General features: G+C 36.5%; 2 protein-coding genes across 2 annotated transcripts; one reads left to right on the forward strand and one right to left on the reverse strand.

The window, feature by feature from the left end:
* Window positions 1–6265: 6265 nt before the first annotated feature.
* Window positions 6266–10187, forward strand: LOC113286999 (protein CPR-5-like). Its single transcript, XM_026535655.1, has 5 exons — window positions 6266–6719; window positions 7519–7575; window positions 7659–7694; window positions 7820–8584; window positions 9066–10187. The coding sequence occupies exons 1-5, from the start codon at window positions 6318–6320 to the stop codon at window positions 9603–9605; spliced, it is 1800 nt and encodes a 599-aa protein (XP_026391440.1). The 5' UTR covers window positions 6266–6317; the 3' UTR covers window positions 9606–10187.
* A 455-nt stretch (window positions 10188–10642) lies between these two features.
* On the reverse strand, window positions 10643–17480 carry LOC113286998 (endoglucanase 6-like). The gene is made up of 9 exons (XM_026535654.1): window positions 16863–17480; window positions 16545–16757; window positions 15654–15854; window positions 13710–13799; window positions 13444–13608; window positions 12739–13023; window positions 12198–12546; window positions 11801–11857; window positions 10643–11411 (listed from the first exon to the last, which is right to left on the reverse strand). The coding sequence occupies exons 1-9, from the start codon at window positions 17070–17072 to the stop codon at window positions 11134–11136; spliced, it is 1848 nt and encodes a 615-aa protein (XP_026391439.1). The 5' UTR covers window positions 17073–17480; the 3' UTR covers window positions 10643–11133.
* Between the last annotated feature and the right edge of the window lie 647 nt (window positions 17481–18127).

Genomic DNA, 18127 nt, shown 5'->3' on the forward strand with positions numbered 1-18127 from the left:
GTTTCTTGTTTGTTTCAATCATATTTTATTTCAGCTACAGATTCAGTTGAAACAAATCTTTTTTTATATTATAAATTAATGAAACGTCTGCTCAACAGTTTCTATTTATGGTCTGTTCAAGGAAGTCCTAATTTGAAAAAATTTAAGAATCTAAGAAGCAGACGTTTTGAGAAATAAGACTACAATTCTAGGGCTTCCAAAAGCAGTGTATTTTAGAGGTTTTAAGAGTTTTTCAGGCAGGATTTTTTTTTTTGCATTTTCCACTAGTGTTTCAGGCTAGACTTGTGCTGATTAAGTCGGTGATTTCTAGCTATGTTATTCATTCAATGGTTGTTTACAAGTGGCCATGAAGGGTTATTAAGCGAGTAGAAAAGGCCATTAGGAATTTTCTTTGGCCCGGTGATGCTGAGAAACATAAATATTTTACGGTTCTTTATGATGATCTGTGTCTCTCAAGGCGTGAAGGTGGCCTTGGTATTAAGAAATTGAATGATGTTAATAGGGACATGCTAATGAAGTTGTGGGTTTCTATTCGGGATTCAAACAAGATTTGGGCCAGATTTTTGAGGGCAAAGTACTTCAAGCTAAATGGCAATTTGATTGATTATAAGCTGGGTTCTTCGGTTTTTCCAGGAATCTGATTGGTTTACAAGTTTGTGTAGAAACATACACGCTCTATTATAGGTAATGGTGCAAATACTTCCTTATTTTTTGATAATTAGTGTGGTGATTTTTCGATTGCGCAGAGACTTGGAATCACTTCCAAAGTCCCTATTGATTTTACGGCTAAGGTAAGTGATATTATTGTTGATGGTGCTTGGGACATTCCTCAGAGAACAAGAGATTTGACGTTACGTTCCAATATTGATGTTGAAAATTTTCCCCTTATTGCTGGTAGTGAAGATTATAAAATTTGGGATTTAGATAGCAAAGGCGTTTTTTCAGTCAAGTCGGCTAAGGCTGCTCTTAAAGCGCCAGCGGAAGTTGTGCCTAGTGCGGCTCTTTTTACTAGGCAGGTTGTGCATCCTACCTTGAGTGTGCAATACTGGAAGATTTGGGCGAAGCAATGTTGTGTTAGTGAAGATAACATTATTAATAAGACGGGCAGGAACATGCCTACAATGTGCCGCTTGTGCAGGAAGAGTTGCGAAACTATTAGCCACATCACTAGGCATTGCAGAGTTGCTATGAGGATTTGAGCTTGGGCAGCTGGAATTTTCAATCTGCAATCTAATGAAGATCTGGTGGACTCGTACAAGGCTGCAAAGGATCGCAGCAGAATGATAAAGGATTTGTGGCTAGTTGCAAATCTTGCAATTGCCACAGAATTATGGAAGCTGCGCAATAAGGATTATTTTGAGGATATGACAGTTCAATGGCTTGGCTTTAAAGGGAGAGTCTATCAGGTAATTCGTGATAATACAATTAGAATGAAGGGCCATATGTATAATAATTTAGAGGAGTTGCGCATTTTGAATTATTTCAAGGTGCGGCATAGATCATGCAAAACGTCTACCCCGATTGAGGTTAGTTGTCTCCTCCTAATCAAGATGAAATCATGATCTGTTGTGATGGTGCATCTTTTGGAAATCCAGGCCAAGCTGGTTCTGGTGTTATTTTTCGTGATGCCAACTCAGAAGTGCTTGGCGTTATTTGTGTTGGCCTTGGCTGGCAAACCAATTATTATGCGGAAGTTTGTGCGGTTATTTATGGTGCGATGTTAGCCAAGAGATGGAATGTGCGGAATATCTGCATTCGTTCAGATTCAATGAGTTGCATCCAAGCTTTTCAAAAGGGTGAGCTTCCTTGGCAGCTGGTGCATAAGTGGAGAATGGCGAAGTCTTTCTACAACAAAATTCGCTATATTCATAGCTGTAGGGAAGTTAATTTTTCAGCTGATGCCTTGGCCAAGCAAGCATGTTTGGTGGATGAGGATATTTTTGAGTTTTATGAGAGTAGGCCAGGTTTTATTCCGTATGTGGAATGGCCTGGAAGGGTTTATTATCGTTTCAAATAGGTTTTGTTGTGAATGGCCTTACGAATAGTCACTAGGAAGGCCTAGTCACAGTACAGTTTTCGCTTTTTTGATTTTATTTGACCGAGAAAAAAAAAAGTCCTCTTTACTTTATGATTTCTTTATCTTCTTTCTTTTATGTGTGTTTTGTAGTTTAGAACCATTAGAACATCTTGGGTGTAAATGAAGATTTTATGCATCTACACCCTACAATGACAATAAAAAATTTGGTGAAAGATATTAAAAATCCAACAAGGTTAAATGTCTCAGACTTTCCCCGTTTATAGTTTCACAATTAATTCTATGCTTTGATACTAATCAACAACAAAATACTTGAAATGTCACTAGTAACTACTTGTAGATCGGATAATACCTCAACCGTTGGTTTTAAAAATGAGGTAATCATGTGTTCTTTCATGTGTTTACTAAAAAATTTTCACTCCTATTGTAAATTGCATATATAATTTTCTAACAAAAAACAAACATGATAAAGTAAACGATATTTAAAATGAAGCAAAAAGATTTAACAAATAAATTTTTTACTTCAAGGGAAATAATGATCATGAAAAGGGAAAAAGTGACAAATGTACTAAGTAAGAATATACTTCCATAAAAATTATAAAAAAAATTAGAGAAAAGTTTTCATAGAAGAGGAACAAAAATATGATAGACGTAAGTAATGATCAGAGCGAATTAGTATAACTAGTCCGGACACTAAAAAAATCGTAAATAAATATTGTCCATCTCTCTGTTGAGGATATTTCCCAAAAACATATGAATAAGTATTGGTTGCATACTAACCAAAGGTTGGGATTCGATGAGTTGCATCCAAGCTTTTCAAAAGGGTGAGCTTCCTTGGCAGCTGGTGCAGAAGTGGATAATGGCGAAGTCTTTCTACAACAAAATTCGCTATATTCATAGCTGTAGGGAAGTTAATTTTTCAGTTGATGCCTTGGCCAAGCAAGCATGTTTGGTGGATGAGGATATTTTTGAGTTTTATGAGAGTAGGCCAGGTTTTATTCCGTATGTGGAATGGCCTGGAAGGGTTTATTATCGCTTCAAATAGGTTTTGTTGTGAATGGCCTCACGGATAGTCACTAGGAAGGCCTAATCCCTGTACAGTTTTCGCTTTCTTAATTTTATTTGACCGAGAAAAAAAAAGTCCTCTTTACTTTATGATTTCTTTATCTTCTTTCTTTTATGTGTGTTTGTAGTTTAGAACCATTAGAACATCTTGGGTGTAAATGCAGATTTTATGCATCTACACCCTACAATGACAATAAAATTTTTTGTGAAAGATATTAAACATCCAACAAGGCTAAATGTCTCAGACTTTCCCCGTTTATAGTTTCACAATTATTTCTATGCTTTGATACTAATCAACAACAAAATACTCGAAACGTCACTAGTAACTACTTCTAGATCGGATAATACCTCAACCGCTGGTTTTAAAAATGAGGTAATCATGTGTTTACTAAAAACTTTTCACTCATATTGTAAACTGCACAGATAATTTTCTAACAAAAAACAAGAATAATAAAGTAAACAATATTTAAAATGAAGCAAAAAGATTTAATGGATAAACTTTTTACTTCAAAGAAAATAATGATCATGAAAAGGGAAAAAGTGACAAATGTACTAAGTAAGAATATACTTCCATAAAGATTATAACAAAAATTAGAGAAAATTTTTCACAGAAGAGGAACAAAAATATGATAGGCGTAAGTAATGATCAGAGCGAATTAGTATAACTAGTTCAGACACTAAAAAAATCGTGAATAAATATTTCCCATCTCTCTGTTGAGGATATTTCCCAAAAACATATGAATAAGTATTGGTTGCATACTAACCAAAGGTTGGGATATAAGTATCTTTTTTTAAGGAAAAAGGCAGTTCCTCAAAATTTCATTAATATGAAATTTTGATTACATCAGAAAACATAAAATAACAATTAGTACTAAATTTATAAATTTGGAAACTTAAAGAAACGAAAAACAAAATTTATACTAAGATTTTACATTCTGCTAAAGAAACTGACATCCTGATAATGGTTTCAAACCAATTTTTTTCTTGATCTTTTGAATCTTAATCATTAACATCATATATGCCAGATGCTTCCATAAAAAGGAAGTGATATGCCCAAATTGATATCAAAACTATCAAAATCGGTCTTATTTGCCGAATTAGATCGTCTTCTTTTAAAACATACTTGATTATAATGCAGTAGCACCACCAGAAAATGCCATTAAGGCTATTACATAACGAATCTTGATAGCATATATGCCATGAGACCGATCAGAAAGATAAAAACCTAAAACCTAAAATCACAAAAATTGTGAGTTTTTTATTGAAAGCATTAAATACTATTTACACAAACCCATATCTACTCGGAAAATCTGATATCCCAGATTATATCCGAGCAAATCTAGGTTTGAAGATGAAGAAAATTGAAGAAGAGAAGTTTTAGATAATTATTTGGGGAAAACGGTTATGCTGAGAGAAAAGAGGGAAACCCCGTAATATAAGTATCCATTCTTGTAGTAGTTATCTATGACATCAAGCATATTTCGACGACGTATGTTTTGGGTCATGTGGTTGATCTTGGGCCACTTAGAAACATCGGGATTACAGAAGATATTTTGGTCCATCGAGCATCACTAATGCAGATTTCGAATAATACCAACAATTTTTATGGTTAACTTCCATATTTTAGGCCACGAGTCATTTCTTTGCAAACAAAATACATTTCGTTAACAGATTTTGGATCACGAGGAAGATTTAAATTATAAATGAACAAAACTATAAATTTGATCACTGGATGCAATGACATTGCCCTTGAGCTTTTGAAATGACGAGGGTACCAATTAAATTATAATTTTTTCATATCAACCTATTGCAAACACACTTTGTATAATCTTAAAGAAACATTACTGCCGAAAGATTACTTCAAAAAGATGTTAACTTGGTATATAGTATAATTTTGAAACCGAACACACATATGGGATCAATCGCAAGTGAAGTGTTAACTTGGTGTATAGTATAAGTTTGAAACCGCACGCAATTATGAAATCAATCCCAAGTGATGTAATGTATGAGTATGATTATTACTTAATTATAATAACAATTATATAATATTATACGGAAAGAAAATTAATCACACAACACACAAGATTTTGTTAATGAGAAAAAATGCAAGGAAGAAATATATAGAATCAAGATTGATTTAAAAACTAATTGTTATATCAAATCAAGATTAATGACTTCGTTGGCATATTGTTTGACAATTATTTTGATACGAATTGATTCAATAGAGGGTTAGACCCAATATATTTTTTTCTAGGTTTTACATTTTATGGTATGGCTAAGCTTCCTATGCTTTTCCAATTGTAAGTTCATCCTCACGACTTTTATTACTTTGCACAAGCCCAACCCTATTATAATATACTTTGTTCACTATTTTGGTTTATGAGAATAAACATAATTTTAAAGTTACGAGTAGAATACGTGTCCAAGAATTGTTTATCTCAAAAGAGTCAGTGGTATCACTCACTTGAGTGTATAACATCACAAAAACTTCTCCGCCACTATTAACATATCCATTTGTGATGCATTTCTACAATACCAAATCTGACAATTTAAATGAATGTGTTCATTGTGCACTTTAATACGCGATAACTCTAGTCTAATCCAAAATATTCAAATGAAAGAACCGATAGTTAATAAGCTCCATCTTAATAACTAAAAGATAACGATTAAAATCGGTCACTACTACAATTATGACCATATAAGGATTAACATTGTTTTTGAAAATATCTATCAATTGGCAGTCAAAACATATTAGTAAAAAGGGTTAGGAAAAATAATCAATTTTCACGTCTTTCAACCAGCGTTGTTAGCTTTATTCTTCAAAGTAATTACCAGTACCAAGTAAAAACAACCCTTCAATATACAGAATTCGATAACTGTAACGCTGAACTTGGTAAGCCTTTATAACAACCTTCCTATTTCTCAGAGCACTACTAGATTGCAACCAAGTACTATGAACTCACATAAATGTAGAAAAAAATTCAAAAAATATAACATTAATGTGAAAACAAAAATATCATACCGTTAAACCAAATTAAAGACCTTTCCTTGTAAGATAACCCCCATTTATTTATTTATTGTATATATAATTCTAGGAATCTTAACTTGGGTAAAAGCGTACGTGGCTTCAAAATAACGCTTTCTAGTCAAGCGATTTATAAAATCCCACCGATTCGGTTCTACTTTCCCTCCCTCCTCTAAATTACTCTCTGTAAAAATGGAACTCTCGTCTCCATCATCTTTTTCCCTCTTTTCAGAAATCAACAATGGAAAATCAACCATTGATCATGATGATGAAGATGATAATCATGAATTATCCACCGCCGATTCAATCCCCAATGACCCGGATCATCATTATCTCAATTCAGAAAACCCTAATAAGAATAATCAAATCCCAAAATCTGATTCTTCCATTGATTCTTCAGATAGAGTTGCTGCTAAGAAGAATAAGAAAGTTTCAGTTCCTTCTTCGTCGTCTTCTACTTCACACAAAGGTGGGTTTCGTATGGTGAATAAACGGAGGATTGTGGATTTTGGTGGTGGGAAGAGTAGGGCGGAGAGTTTCTTTGATTCACTTGCTCTTCCACTTGGGATGTCTTTTGCTGCTGTTGTTGCTCAGGTCTGTGTTTTTTTATGTTATTCTACTTTGTTTTGGGATAAAGTTTCGATTTTTATGAGCATTCGAGTCCTGGTTTTTATGGATGAAGATGAACATAATAAGGGTTAGGTGATATTAGTTCAATTTTTCACTCATTATTATTCCTAATGGCTGCAATGGCAAGAATCAAATTGCTCAAGATCGTTGAAATCTCATAGACAATCCCCTTCACATTGTGGAGACTATTGGTATTGGATGTTGCAATGGCTCCTTATATGCCATTTTAATCAACCTTCCAAAACAGCCAGAAATCTCAATCTCAACGCACTAAAGGGACTAAGATTCTTGTTGTTTTCCAGCATTGTAATGTCATTCTTAGCTCAATCGGGTAGGATTTTCAGTTCAGGACAGAATGAGAGGAGATGATGAAATAAATTTTACAAGCTGAAGTACGAAAGGAATTTGCTTTGCCGAGGCTAGTTGCATGTAGATTCAGTAGCAGTAGTTCATCATTGAGAGACATGTACGCTGTCCTACTCAAAGTTCTAGAAAGTGTTGAGCTCACAATTAGTAGGTACACCTTTTTAGAGATCTTTAGATTCTCCACCATCATATTTTGTAACTATGGTTTGGCGATGATACTCGGTGGAGGAGTATATTAAGTGACCAAGGCTAATAAAAATTAAATAGAAGTCCAAGTAATTTTTGTAATTACCTGACATGGTAACTATGAAAACTTTAAATTGGCTGGTTTGGAGCATTGATATCCTTTTTTTTTTTTTTTGCTAATTATCCCGAGTGTCGAACATGTTCTTTTTAGGTTTTGGACAAGAAAACTACCGCAGGTGAGAAGATTCAAGCGGATCATCTTTCTCAGGTAATCTTCTCTATTTTGCTTTTCAGCATATTATTGATTGCAAATTTTGTTGGACGGCGACTAATTTGTTAGACCAATTGCAGATCTGCACTGAAGCTTTGAAAGAAGCATTAGCCAAGGTAAGCAACTGAATCATATATCTACTCTTGATTTTTATTCAAGTTCTTGTACTTTCTCTGAGTATGTATTTCATTATTTATATGTAACGTTGTCCTTGTTGTTGTCATTGGTTTTCTCTGGGCAGGTTTATGGAAACAGATTCGATTCTTTCGTGAGAAACTTCGGGACATCATTCGAAACCACTTTGAGAACTCTACGAATGATTGACACAACATTTTCCGAAAAGGTTAAGGATCCCTTAGTTCACTCACGGATAAAAGATTATATTTCAGAAGTGGCTCAACCTGCATTATCTGAAGAGCAAGGGCATCCTTTAAGTAGATCTAGTGTGAGAAGTCATCATTCAGATGTGGTCCCATCTACCTGTGCAGTTCACGAGCCATCATTTAGTTCCTTTGAAGAGAGAAACGACGAGTCTGGTAATGATTCTATTAATCAGGATCTCATCCTGCATTGTCAAATAAATCAACCGTTGTCTTCTGTTTCTCAAAACTCATTAGTTTCTCACCGTTCTGGTAAAAACCAATCTGTGCTGAGTACCTTTGAAAAGTCTGTCGAGGAGCATGCTCGTTCAAATGATCTGAAGTCATTTGAGATCGGCCTAAAGATGAAAGAACTGCAATTGAAAGAAGAAAAGTTGTCTCTGAGTTATGATTCAAATCGTCTGGAGAAGTGTAAATTATCCATGGGTATTTCGAAGGCTACCTGTAGAGCTGAAAAATTTAAAACTCAGTTGGAAGATACAAGACATGCAGAGCTGCTTAAGAAGTGCATTGACTGTCTGGTTGCTGGCCTGTTTATCATGTCGGCATGCCTTATGTACGGGGCTTATATTTATTCGTACCAGCGGATCACAGAAATCACAGCATCATGTACGATGCCTCCTAAGGTTGGTAATATATCATTTCTTTTCCAAATTCTAATTGATGACTGTTTGCAATCACCACATTACATATCTGTTGAACACAAGTTGGTACTGTTCTCATACTATTGAGAGAAGATAATGACCCTAAATTTCAAGCATCCAAAGACTGAAGTTGGCAACCATATCCCTGTAATTGACGGAGTGGTAAGTACATCTACCAGTGGACTTCAGACTGTCAGATAATTGATATGAAGGGTTGGAATCTTTTGTGAAAACGCGGTGTTTCACGAAACCAACATGTACTTTACTGTGGTACGTTTTGTGGCGTGTGAGCTTATGTTGGTGCTTCCTTCGTACGTGATATGCGTCAGGCTATCTGGACTGAGTACTATGGCCATGTTTGTGCATTTACTTCTCTAGTCATTGGTTCTGATAAAAAAAAATCGTGGTGGAAATTTTTTCAGTATTAGGGATACAATCTAACGATGTTTTAATTTTGATATAGGAGTCTACATCCTGGTGGATGCCAAAACAAGTGTCCTCCCTCAACTCAGGGCTACATACATTGAGATGTCAGATTGAAGTTATAAGTCGGATGATGTTCGGGATACTAATGATCTTGGTGATCGGTTATTTACTTTTGCAACGATCTTCTTCTTCTAAGCAGACGATGCCTATTACCATTATCGTAATGCTACTAGCAGTTGCTTGTGGTTTTGTGGGAAAATTTTGCGTAGACACTTTAGGTGGGAGTGGATTTCTGTGGCTCTTTCACTGGGAGGTCCTGTGTATGGTTCATTTCTTCTCGAACATCTGTACATCGGCTTTATTTATTCTCCTGTATGGCCCTGTACCAGTGTCCCCAGGAACCAACATTAACAGAAAGCCTCCGTACTGGATTCGCCGGTTTCTGTTCTATGCCGTCATTCTCTCTCTACCAGTATTATGTGGTTTGATGCCATTTGCAGGCCCTGGGGAATGGATTGATCACTTCTTTTCCCGTGTAAGAGATGCTTTGTTTGGACCTGAAGAAGTCTGGGAATAGTCGTAAAGTTGATAAAGATCAAGAAAGTTTTTGCTACCAGTGTATAATTATTGCCATCCCTCTCCTTGTATCAATATTATGCGGCTTGATGCTGTTAGCAGGCATCAGGAATTGGGTTACTTCTTTTCTGTGAAGAGACGTCTTATCTGTGTCAGAAGTCTTGGGATGAAGAATGAACGAACAGGTTTCCTTTACCAGTGTATAAATAGTGTATTATTGTAGCTTTATAACTCCATAGGCCAGTGTTTCAACCTATCGAGATGTACCATAGCCATGACGAGATGAACGCCATTGCAACAACAGTTAGGGTTGGTACCTTTTCTGTCTCCATGTATTGATCAGTGGTGTGAAGATTAGTTTTCCAGATCATGGAAGCTGCAGTCATCTTTAAGTTACAAACAAGAGGGCATTTTTCTTTTCTGAGTTATTCGATCTCAAATGGAGGTTATTTTGTCTCTGTATTTCTTCCCTTTCTCCTTTGCCTGATGAATGTAAATGTCTTCTGTTTTTCATTTTGTTTTGTGCTGTATTTCTGCTGTTGTATCTCCATTTCAAACCGTATAAAGTGATTTTCTCATCTGATTAGTGAACAAACTCTGAAAAATTGCACTTGATTGAGCCTAATTCGATTGGGGAAGGATAACACAGTTGCAGGTGTCAGGCTCAACGGGGCCTTGAAGCTATGCTGGAGGAATGAATGTTTTACAGCATCTTTCCATGTCCAGTTAGACGAACGAATGGGAACTGAAAACTGGGGATCTTTTGCCAGGCTTGGATATCACTAGCCATGTCTATTGTCCTTTCAATTCTTCTGTTTCTAAGCTTTTTTTTGATGTGATTGGCATATCTGGCCATACTCTCTGTTCTTGTTAATGAGATTTACGGATCTACGATTCTGACAAGTTCTTCAAGCCAAGTATATTCTGACAAGGTTTGTTAATGAAAATTTCAGTAGGGTTGCAGCTCATACAAGAAGTATTTTCACAGATACAAGTATATGAAATTGATGGATGTACTAAAATGAAAGAAAGTACAAGTATATCCAATTTGCAAGCTTTTATGATATTCCCATATTGTAATCAAGAAGATTACAACAGCCTCAGTACATAACAAACCTTAAACAGTGTTTGTAGATACAAAAATAAAATATAAATTAATAATAAAAACAATAAAATTTGTTCCTCGCAATGAAGCTACAAGCTTGCAGGACATAATACGGAAGGGTCTTCTTTCTTCACCTCCCGAACACACACACACACACTGTTACTCTATTGCCAAACAAAATATAGGAGAAAGAGGATGAGCACTCCATTTCTTGTTTGTCCCTTCACACCTTTCCTCCTTTTTAACTAGTTTCACACCATAATATAATTTTTAAGGCCAACGAAATAATGGAGATCCCTTTCTTGGACTGCAATCTTGTATAGCTGCACCACTCCAACTCCTCATAAATACTAACCCAGGCAAAATAGTGTCACTCCTATCTGTATGTGTTTTCTTGTTATATGTTTTCCTTCCTGAATCTAACTCAATTGTAATTTGCAACGGTTATATAAGCTGGAGGAGCTGCATGAACGTAAACAACCTCTACGCTTTTACGTGCAGGCAAATTACCTAAAATGTAAGAACTACCTGACTTCGTCAGGCCCCATAGAGGACCGTAAAGTTCTGACACGGAAAGCTTCACATTCTTCAAATTCTTCTTAGACTTGTTTGTCACTTGCGTGGAATATCTAAAGTAAGTTTTTCCCTTGGCTTTCCATGACAATGTCACTTTCTGTGTGATTGTGATCACAGAAGATTTAGCTGTGGAAGACAAATTCACTATAAGAATATAATTTCACAAGTATATGCTCAAGTAATGAATGATTTAATCTGTAACATCTGTTAGCCTCTAAATTACTGACAATGCCGTGTCAAGGACCGATTAAAATGATGGAAATATGTAGGACCAATGTGTAACACCGGAGGAAAAGGAATTATGGTGGACTAAGCCCTTACTCTCCAACTATCACATGGATGGTTTCATGTGGAATGCACTCAACGGAGATAGGTTAATTACTGTCAGAAATAGGTCGTTTGGGGTGTGAGAACCTAATTTATCATGAACTCCTGCGGGATTTCACTGCTAATGTAACAAAGTAAGTGTATCCATATATACCAACTAAAATACAGAAATCACAATTAGTAATCACCTGGGGCAGGTGCTGGTTTGCGCTTAGGCATGGGTTTTGTCACAGCTGAGCCATCCTCTGTAAAGCAGAAAAATAACTACTAAGAAGTCTAATGAAGTTCAACCAGAAAAGAACAGAAGAATTCTTATCATAGTATCATATAGCATTAACGTAAGTACAACCAGATAGATGATTAGGTTTTAGACTTGGCAGAATTTCATTTCAGTACTTACCACTAAAGTTAAGATCTTCAGTGTTTTTAAGTGTCTCAGCAATGTCATGGTCATTTCAGTACTTGCCACTAAATTTAGGATTTTCAGTGTTCCAAGTGTCTCAGCAGTTTTATTTATAACATCTACGGTAAGAATGATCTAAACATTTATCATCTATTAGTTAAGCAAAAAACAAGTCTCTATACCTGGAAGACCAAGGTTGTATCCTCTGGAACCCGCACTTAGACGAGCTAACACACCAAGAAGGGGAGCATTGTTGTAGGTGGCGGGTTCTGTCTGCTCAAAATTATCTCTCTCATCGGCAAAATTGTCATAGGCATCAGGCCCGCCAACAATGGCGCCAGTCAAAATATTGGCATTACTTGCTTTACGAGTATACCATTTGGCGTAACCGCCTCGGCATGTTACGAAAGATGGTTGGACCTTGATAGAGGGGATTGAAGAGGCTCGATGGTGAACTTGCTGCGGATAGTTGTTTCCGTAGCCCACCATGTAACTCGTTGCTCTTGGGTTGCTCCCCAAAATGTAATCCACCTAAAAAACAGGTATAAAAACTCAATCTGTCATTTGCATTTTCGATTGTTTTTCCTTTGAACAACACAAAAGGAGAGTGATTGAGAGTTTTCCAGGTGGCTATCTATCTTCGTACTGTTTTGGGGAAACTAGTGTCAATTAAATAGTGTCTTTTAAAATATTAAATCATATAAAATGCTATGGAAAATCTACCTGAGACTTGGCGAAGTTGAGAAGCTGAGATGGTGCAAACTTGCCATAAGCACATGTCAGGGTTTTCCTAGACGTGGTAAGATAGTCAGAATAAACGGACAGTAGAAATGATGCACTTGTCACAAACTGCAAGTTGTTCCACCGCTGTCGGAAGATAAGGCCTCCAGGAGTCCTTTGGATGTTCCTGTATCCCTTTCCAAGGCATGAACACATGAAAAACTCGGCCTGCTTTTGGTATCCTTGGAAAACATCCAAGTGACGACCAGCCTTTCCTTGCATTAAGAGCTGTGTACAGATGGATGATCATTAAAATCAGAGACGACGACATCAGACAGTAACAAACTCTAATCAGAATTAAGTCAAAATCTAATCATCCTGTGGTCAGGCTAACTTTACAAAACAACTTTAGACACCAAATTGTCGGGGTAGAAATGATTATTCTAGAATCAGGTCGATTAATGTCTTAACCCAAACCCAAGACTACGCCAACTTGATGCTGGTTTTACAAGATCTCATCAATCGTAATGTGGGAAAAACATAGCAAGCCTGCATAACCTAAGGTTGCACAATGCACTTTCCCCTGTTAACATGGTACCCATGGTAGCTGGAACTGAAATTCTAAGAAACCGTCTAATTTACGAGACCAAATCTTCAAAGCCTATGGCTATAATTATGAATATAATAAAGTAGTCAAATGTTTTGCACCTTAGAAACAAGAACTTGGACGCCAGCATATTTCACATCCCATCCGAACTCAGTCATGGCCCATCCGGTCCCACCAAGTGAATGACCATTCCTCCCAAGATAATTCAAGTAAAACTTATTGTTGGTTGCCTTGTGCATCCAGGCGGCTGCCCAAAGCAACTCATCCTGCAAAGCAAAAATCACACTATGGGTTAGCATAACATTTTATATGCACGATTTACGCACAGATTAAGAGAGAGATGTATGTAAAACAAAAGATGACATACGGAGTATCCGCTGACAGATTGATAGTACTTTCTAGCAACTGTGATGCTGCTATCATATTTGCCCCTGTATTTGTCCGCAAAATTGAATAGCTGTACACAAAGTTGGACAATGTTACTCAGTAATACAGTAGTAAACATGAATTAGATACTTGATACAAACAGTAAAACATGAAAGCTTGACGTACAACATTTTTGAAAAGCACAGGCTACTTTTGCAGTAGAGATGTGAGATACACATGGAATCAAATCAAGAGCTGAATTTCCCAGAATTGTTCTACTCACGATGCTTTTTTTCTTCTTTTGATCAATCAGCAGCGGGAATTGAACCCCTAACCTATAACTCGGGAGTTGAACCCCTAACATCCCCAAGTTATAGGTTAGGAGTTCAATTCCCGCTGCTGATTGATCCAAAAAAAAAACCATAAAAAAGCAACTCTTGATTTCATACCAGGTCTGCTCTACAACTCCATCGAGAAACAGCAAACATATCTCACAGGATGGTTATCTGGCCCTATATAAACCTTACCATAATACTAGCATAAATACATGGGTAAGGGTCACAGTAGTTGACCATGACATTGTAGGTTGAACAATGTCAAAGAGATAAGCAATACCTATATTTTCAACAGTACTCATTTCCCCAACTCTAGCCATAACCACTTTTATCTTTTTCCATAAATATAAAGCTACTCTTTATCTTCATGACTTCTTCCATTTGTATAAAATTGTGTCAACAGTGCTCAGCTATATCCTTGTTTTACCAAGAAAAAGTACAGTTAAGAGAAATAGAGCTAAGTTAACCCACAGTAAGGTTGGATTTTACAACGTCTACAGATGAGAATCTTTAGAGTTGGTTCAGGCATAGGCTACTTTTGCTGTAGAGATGTGAGGCACACTTGGAATCAAATCAAGAGCTGATTTTCATGTATGTTTATCTAGGAAGGATTACATGCATGATAAGTAGAGCATCCCCACCCAAAAGCAACTCTTGATTCAATTCCAGGTCTGCTCTGCAACTCCATCAAGAAACAGTAAACCTATTTCACTGGCTGGTTATGTGGCACTTTTAAAAACCTTATCAATCATACTAGCAAAACATGGATACTAGAAGGGCCACAGTAATAGACCATGACCATGACCATGACATTGATAAGAATCTCTACATGTGAGTCGACATTAACACTACCTTGACTCTTTCAGCCCTACCCTAATTCATGGTAAATATGCAAAGATTAGGCTCTAACATTCTTGTCAAGCAACAAACAAATAATGCAAAGGTTGGAGTAAATTTGTAGCCTTGTTCTTGTACCCACAAATCTCAAACTAATCAGGCTAAATCTTTGAAACACTGACCATTTGGAAAGCAAGGCAGGGTTAACCCTAACCAAGAGCCCTTCGGAGGTATCAATGTCAGCATGTGAGAATCCCCTGATTCAACACAAGCCCCATGTGGTCTCTGCGTATTGAGTCGTAACTCAAGTCAACGCAGCCAATAAGTTAGTCCCATGTACTAATCACTGATTGACTTATCGATTTAAAACGGACAATCCCCCTCGACGCAATGAAAGTATATTATATTCTTTAACATGTATCGAAAAATACCAATTGCCAAGCAAACAGCACTGATATGCACACAACTGGCTAATGCCATACTGCGTAGAGTACTAGTATATTGGCGTGCAACATAGCACCGCTGTAATGCACCAGTAAGAACAATATCAATTGCCAAGCAAACGGCACTAACATATGCACAACTGGTTAGTGTCATGCTGCGCAGAGTACTAGTATGTTGGTGTGCAATATAGCATCCGCTGTAATGCACCAGTAAAAACTACTTGATGATTTTGATTTCAGATTCCTTTGTTTGCATTCAGAACTAAGCCTGTTTTAACCACTTAATTATAAAAAAAAAAATTATTTACTATTTGCAAGGAGAAAGTAAACCTCTTTAGCATGGCGAAGTAAAGTGGCAGAGTAAGCTCTGTCATAGCGACGAAAGACTATGGAAGCTGCAGCCATTGCAGCAGCGGTTTCTCCAGCAAGATCGGAACCTGGATGGTTAGGATCAAGCCTGTACGCCCGTCGATCCGTCGTCATGTCTTCTGGCCTTTGCCAACAGTAATGATCAGTATCTCCATCACCAACCTATAGTAACAACAACACACACATTATTACCAGTATTATTAAGTTTTGACCCATAATTCCTGTAATTTTGACTGAATCATTAATGTTCACACATGCTTAGTTAAAAGTTAAAACACACTTAGATTAAACTACAATTAACTTGACCCTTTTTTCAAAGTTGAAATAAAATAAACAAATGGAAACAAAAAATAAAGATAAAAAAAAAAATATCTCTGCTAAATCAAATAGTCAAATACCAACAAAAGAAAAAGAGAACAAAGCTGATTACAATTAAAGGCAAAAGAGTAACAAAATACAAGTTTTTTTTAGTGATACTTTACTTTCATGTCATGCAATGTGGATTCTTCCTAAAAAAAATTTTGTGGAGGAAGATTTTTCTTTCATAAATAAAAACAAAGAAAAATAAGAATTTCATCATCACTACTCTACAAGACAAAAACACATTTTTTAAATAATTTTGCTTTTCACTTTTCTTTTGTTTTTTTTTGGGCCATGAAAACATTGACCCCAAGATGAAACAAACAAGCCCATTGAAGATAACTAACCAACCAACTAACACTAGATCTAAGATAACATTAAATGCCCCATTGGTATGGGGGTTCCTTCCTCATTTAGAGATCTAAAACTCTCAAAAGATATAGTGGAATTTATGATAGAAGCAAGAAAAGGAGATGTTTATAGTAGTACTACCTCTCCATAGAGGACATTAGGTTGTGGATGAGCTTTAATGAAGTAGTCAGTACCCCATTTCACAGCTCTTAGAGCATGGCCAAGTTCACCATTGATAGCTAATTGTTTGCCATATTCAATTATACTCCATGACATCATTGTCACTGTGAATGCCATTGGTAACCCAAATTTCACATTGTCTCCTGCATCATAATATCCTCCTACTAAATCCACCTACAACAAAATGAATCAATTTTTAGTATAATTATCTAACATTTGAAGAAACCCAAAATTAGCAATTACTAAAATTGAAATATGAGTGGAGATTAGTGTAATTACCCCACTAGCTTTGCCATCATTGAGACCAGAATTAGCTCTCCACCTAACTCTTTGATTACCAGGAAGATAACCAGACCTTTGGGCTTCAAAGAATAGTATACTTTTACTCAATGCAGCACGATAATCATGACCAGCATTCACTGATGATGTTAACAACACAAGTACTAAATGCAGCACAACCAAACAAACAAATCTCTGAGACTTCTCCATTTTTGAAAAATCTCAAAAACAGTACAGTCTAGTACTGTTTATTAAGAGAGAGACAAAAAAGAAAATGTATACTGTAATAAAAAGAAGAAGAAGAAGAGGGGGAGATCTGGGTTTTTGTTTTTGGAAGTGAAGTAAACAACCAAATGAAACCCAGAAAAAAAAAATGATTTTTAGAAAGAAATAGAAGAGAAATGGAAGATTCTTCTTCTTCTTCTACTTAAAAAAATGGGCAATGTTGGTTTGATTTATCAGCTAAAAAACTACTGATAAACCCACCAAAAGGAAGTGAGTAGAAGAAGAAGAAGAAGAAGAAGAAGAAGAAGAAGACAAGAAGCAAAACAGAACAGACAATAGAGAATGGAGGAGACTAGTTTAAATATTATTGTAGGAGGTCCCCAAAGCGATCTCTTAGATTGATTTTATGGCACTACCACCACTCTCCTTTTTTTTTTATTTATTTTTTCCAACAAGAAGGGTCGGTGGAGAGATGAGAAGAAGAGAAGTTGTTTCTGGTTAGTAGCCAGCCAGAATCGGGAAAACAGAACCGAGTCAGATCGGAAAAGAATCGGGGTTGAGACAGAGTGACTCGGTGCCGCTCTGTCTTACATAAATGCTTCATAGGTCCACGTGAGAATCTCTGTGCATGTCTGAATCGACAGACAATTGTTTAAGTCAAATATTTCAAAAATTCAAAAGAAATCCTAGATTCGATCGATCATAGTTTCCGAGATCTGCAGTACAACAAGCTTACCGGACCATGGATTCCGCCGACCGTTTTTTTTTTGCCAGCTTAGTCTATGAATGTGCCAGGCAAATCCCTAAACCACCAGCCAACTAGCAGCAAATCTCCAAACCAACTTCCCTTTTGAATCAGCAGCTGTTGCTCCCTACTGGTCATTCATTAGCACCTGATGAGCATGTTGTTCCACCCAAACTGGCAAGCAGGATCCAATTAGCAGCACTTACATTTTGACTATTTAGAAAGACCAGTAAAGAACTTCAGATTTGGCCATGTTCAGTTCTAGATGGTACTAGAACAAATAGAAAATGCAGAG

The sequence above is a fragment of the Papaver somniferum genome, chromosome 6 (genome assembly GCF_003573695.1).
Source record: "Papaver somniferum cultivar HN1 chromosome 6, ASM357369v1, whole genome shotgun sequence".
Lineage (NCBI taxonomy): Eukaryota > Viridiplantae > Streptophyta > Magnoliopsida > Ranunculales > Papaveraceae > Papaver > Papaver somniferum.